We start from the raw sequence: 5,086 nt of genomic DNA, 5'->3' as shown, positions 1-5,086 counted from the left end.
GTCGGGTGATAAAAAGAGACGAGCAGCCTTGGAAGAAACTATGCTGCCGTTAAAAACACTGTAGAGAAGGAGAAGASAGCCTGCACAGAAAGAAAAATGTGTGTGTGTGAAACATTAAACAGAGGAAAAGAAAACTGACAGCAGGTGAGGGTCAGAGTAGGGTTAAGACGGGAGAGGGAGGAGCAGAGTTGATGTGCTCCTGGGAATCGGTGCTGAGAGGAATCGGAAGAGAGCAGCTTCYGTGACTCACTGGAGCTTTTTTCCACACCGGACCTTGACAGGTAGCTGGCTGCATGCACATTAGAACATCCAAAAAAAAAAAAAACCTGCATGGCTCAGGTGCACACTGATAAGAAGAYCTTTGTTTCCCTCTCTCTCACGGATATACAAGGACTGTCAAAAAAGTTCATTATTTTTAGTAGAAAAAAGCAGAAAACAGACATTCTGGAGCAGAAAGGAAGGCAGTGAAGTGGGAAGGAGAGAACGCAATGATGAAGGTGTGTTTTTATGTGAGAGAGAGACAGAAAGGGAGAGGGAGGTAGATGAGGTGAGGAGGGAGGGAGTCGTGTAGAAAAGGGAGGGTGGAGAAGAGAGGGATGAGCCTCACTTGGTTGAAAGACTCCAGTGGAACGAGGAGGGACCTCTCGGAGTTGGATCAGGAGCGACATGCTTCATGACAGTGGTCCTCCACTCTGCTGTGACCGCACGGAAAGGCAGCTGAAAGGATGGACAGAYGGAACAGGCAGAGGGACCAGAACCTTCAGCTCACACAGACTCACAAAACCTCTCTTTCTGGCTGTTTAACCTAATCTGAACCTTTTTGGGGGAAACTGTTGCAACACTCTTTTCTAGGTTTGGTCACTTCCAGGATGACTGACCACCTTGGTTAAAGAACAGAAGAAGTTGGAGGAAGTTTAGTCGTAAAGCTGGATACTACTAAAGCCATAATGGACGTATATACATCTTTGTGCTTAGTTTTTGTTGCACTAACTCCAAGGGGTAAGTTTTCCCCCTCAGATATATCTGTTCCTGACTTTTCCTTATGAGATAAGGGACTCTGCAAAAGTATTAAGTAGTCAGAATGGAGAGAGGGGAGTTTGGTTTGGAAATATATCGTATAATCTACAGACTGGTTAACGGAGTTGACTGATTGAGTGAGAAAGACCACGACTGATGGCTAATTTTAAAAAGTGGTAAAATATCAGCCAAAGAAAATTGTCTGACCGGTTCAAATCAGTTGGTCAACATCTTCAACTGGTTTATATGGCCAAACAGCTTTATATGTGCAGGTAGACCAATTAATCAACACACTGATTTTAATTGGCTATTAGCCCCCTGTCCATGCCTGTACATTTTTAATTAACTATTAAGTGGGAAAATCTAAATACTTAGAAACTTTAGATTTTTATTTGGGCTTAAGATAGGASAGACAAAAGACAATGTTATATGTTATTGTGTTGTAATTTTTGTTCAAATAATATTTACATGAATGTAAAGTTTAAACAAATATTCTCCACATCCTTCAGCACCAACACTGTTGCCACCCTGATCACTGCTGCTTCTGTTTGAGAACCACTAAGAACAAATGTTGCTTTTATTTAAACTTTAAAAAATATTCTCCCCTGACTTGCATTGCAGCACTCTACAAAGATTGTTTATTAAAGYGGCAGAGGGACTTGCTTTTCTAAGAAATAAAATCAAGTTCAGCTCCTTTAATCTTAGTCATCTTTATCCAATCCAGCCTCAGACGCATGTTATTCATTAATAAGGCAAGGGTTCTTCTCTTTTTTTTTTGCTTAAGGCTGAATTCACAGCATGAGTCACAATCTCTGACAAATACATGCAACCTTGGGGACACAAAATCCTGTTTTCTATAGTTGTTTTGTTTTAACTGACTGAGAGCAGGAGCAGCTTCTGTCACTCAAGCTTTGTAGCCTTGATTTAATATTTTTTTTACCAGTCTGGTTAAAAAGCATTATTCACTTGTTTGCTGCYACTGCAGCCTWGGCCTGAGAGAGTGTTTTGATTAAAAGAAACCAGTTTTGGGTTTAGTTGCTTGTTTGTGTCTTATCTGAATGAAAAAATGGAATAAAACGCACTGCAAAAAACCTTTTATGAAAACATCACTAAAACTGATATTTGATCATATTCTTGTACCAGATCTGAACTTTTGTTGTTCAAATTTTAAAAATAATATTAAAGGGGCAATATCATGTAAAATCAACTTTTTGAGTTTTACATCATGTTATAATGTTACACTCTCATAAAAAAACATGCCCAAAGCCTTGCTCTGACTCATTCATGTATGTTTGAGAAATCCTGCAGCGTTTTTAGGAAGCCATGCTGAGGAGCAAAACGACAGGTGGGGACCAGAAACGCCTTTTGGTAGCAGAAACGCCCCTGGGACGTGTCTTTAAGCCGAACTTCCTCATGGCAGGGTGCACCCCCTCCCCCCCTCCCCACACACCCCGCCCATGACTCCTGCAGGTTCTTGGGTGAAAGTGAAAGTGAAACTTAAACTGCTGAGCTCTCAATTTTAGTTCTCACTCAGTGAAGCTCTTTTCAGATTAAAAATACCTTTGAGGAAATGTATTTTCAGATGCCAAGTAAACTGTATCATAGCAGCCCCCCCAGGTGGGACAGCAGCAGAAGGTGGCTCTTAAAGAGACAGAGGCCAATTTCAAGGCATTTATAAGAGGAGGTGATAAGAAGATTTTATTTTCTATTTAAACATAAAAACAGCATTTTAATAACAGCTAAAGGTGACATAGATACTTTTTTATGGTATAGTATTTAAATATATGCCTGAAAAACACATAATATTGGCCCTTTAATACATAAATACATACAGGGTTTTTTATTTGAAGTATTTTGTGCCATGTACACAGTACAGAAGTAATCTCATCTAAAAACTCCCAAAGTCAATATACTCCAAAAATGTGGTTTCCTAAGTTAATTTTAGTAATATATCTTCAAATATTTGACAAATAAAATTAAAAACAGTTGTCTTAAACAAGTAAAAAGAAATACTGTAATGGTTAATACAGTTAATTGTGTTACTCTGATGTTCTCTAAAACCCACACATTTTTCCTTAAATTGGTTGATGACTCCTTAAATTGAAAATTTGGCAACAAAATTTGTGACTGAATGCAAACAACTACGTGTTTGTTTTCCTACAGAAACAGCTGCAATGATATTATTATTGAAACGTCCATTAAAGAGCTGTTTGGGGCRGAGAAGTCTGACAATTTTGATGTGTTGGTACATATTCACTGAGATGCTGGATAAATAATACACGGCTTAAAAATATTCACACTCCCAGCAGTACTAGACAGATGTGCACAAAAGAAAATTCTACTCTTATCTGATTCTACCATATTTTCTTACCTGCATCGCCAGCCTAATGTAGGTCAATTGCATGACTCCAGCTTCCACCTATTACCTCCGCCAAGGGTGAGGTAATGTTTTCGGTCACGTATGTCTGTCGTTCTGTMTGTGGACAACATTACTCAAAAACTTGTGGACGGATTGTCATGACATTTTTACCCCATGTGGGTACTGGGCCAAGGAACAAGCCTTTAAATTTTGGTGATGTTCCGGATCACGATGTGGATACAGGAATTTTTTTTCTTTTAATACTCTGAGATCGGCAAAGCTGTGATGCTTTCACAGGGMTTCTGTAAAAACCAGTGAGCTGGATTGGACAGCACGGACTTCAAACTTTATAAAAGTAATGTTAAAACCAGATTTAATGATGAATAATTTTTGCCATACTATGTACTTTTACAAAACGTTTTGTGACCAGAAAGTGCGTGACTGCACCATGAAACCTATTTTTCCCATTTCCTCAAACACACCACATTTCCCAAACAACCAATCAAAACAGTTTCTTTCTACTAGGCTTGTAAACAGAGAGCTGCTGGGCCTCAAAGTTTGGAGACGGGGGAGTCAGGAAGCACTTTATAAAGAGAGTCAAACCATTACAAACTCATACAAGGAGATAAAACAGACGTTTTACATGGTGAAATGTGACTGATGAAAACTTAGGAGCTTAATCCGACACCAGTTTGATGATGAATAACGTCRGGTGACGAGTCTGACTTTTTTTTCACGTTGGACTCCACCGAGAAGAAATCCCGTGCATACTGCTGCTTAAATGTTCACTATGTTAGAACTTATTTGGCAAATGTGTTTCCATCTCTGCTGTTGCGCATTAACTCTTACAGGATGGGGGAAATTGGTCTTRGCAGAGGTTTGCACTCTCCGAGTGCTTCTAGTTTCTAATGGATTCTGCTTTGTTTACATGAAGTGCAGACCTGCATTTCAATACATCTGGAAAACTAAGTTCAATATAGTTCAGGATAATCTTTTTTACGTTTGATTGTGTCCTTTGCGACCTTTAAATATACAAACAAATGTGACTCTGTGAGGTTAAAGGAAAGATTCATGACATKTCAAGGTTGTCTAGTGTCCAGGCATGTCAGCCAGATCCAGTTTCAAACAGGGACCACAAGAAGCGACATGGAAGTGAGTATATCAATTTAATAAGGTATTGATCTGAATCCTTTCAGAACTGCAGATGCCAGTTTTCAGTCAGCTGAGAGACAGTCCGTCGGCTTTGATTGAGCGGGTCACAGATGCGGACAGACAGCATCATAACACCTGAATTCCATTTTTTATCATGCAAGTTAACGTAGCAGAGCATGCTGAAATTTAATTTACAGCATCAAAGACGATGTAACAAAACTAATGTCAAAATGAATAAAAATCAGTCAGCTGGTTTCCTTCCTGTGCTGCCACATGGCCAAACTCACRATGAGATGTAAACATTCCCAAACAATAGATTTTTGCACAAATCTTTCAAACAAAAAAGTACAAGACAGTGAAATATGCATGTAAAATGATTAAAATATCAGMCCCGAGATAAAGAATACATCTTTCAATGATAATAAAACGGGGGAGTGAGGATAAAAGAGGAAGTGATGAGACGTGTGGACTGAAACACAATGAATGTCCACAGATTTAGATTCATCTTTCTGCTTTTATCCCCCCCCCCCCCCCCCCCACACACACACACACACACAC

The 5,086-nt window shown here is 39.3% G+C and overlaps 1 protein-coding gene across 1 annotated transcript in view; it reads left to right on the top strand.

Annotated features, from left to right (window-relative positions):
• Positions 1-712: 712 nt before the first annotated feature.
• Positions 713-5,086, top strand: part of chrna4b (cholinergic receptor, nicotinic, alpha 4b) — a gene marked incomplete at its 3' end in the record, with an annotated part of 12,336 nt that continues 7,962 nt past the window's right edge. Inside the window, 1 exon segment of the mRNA XM_014015373.1 lies at positions 713-999. Within this exon segment, the coding sequence (XP_013870827.1) occupies positions 948-999 (52 nt within the window).

This window comes from Austrofundulus limnaeus, unplaced genomic scaffold, assembly GCF_001266775.1.
Source record: "Austrofundulus limnaeus strain Quisiro unplaced genomic scaffold, Austrofundulus_limnaeus-1.0 Scaffold128, whole genome shotgun sequence".
NCBI classification, from domain to species: Eukaryota; Metazoa; Chordata; class Actinopteri; order Cyprinodontiformes; family Rivulidae; genus Austrofundulus; species Austrofundulus limnaeus.
Note: the sequence above shows the minus strand (reverse complement) of the source record. Positions and strands in the feature narration are given on the sequence as shown.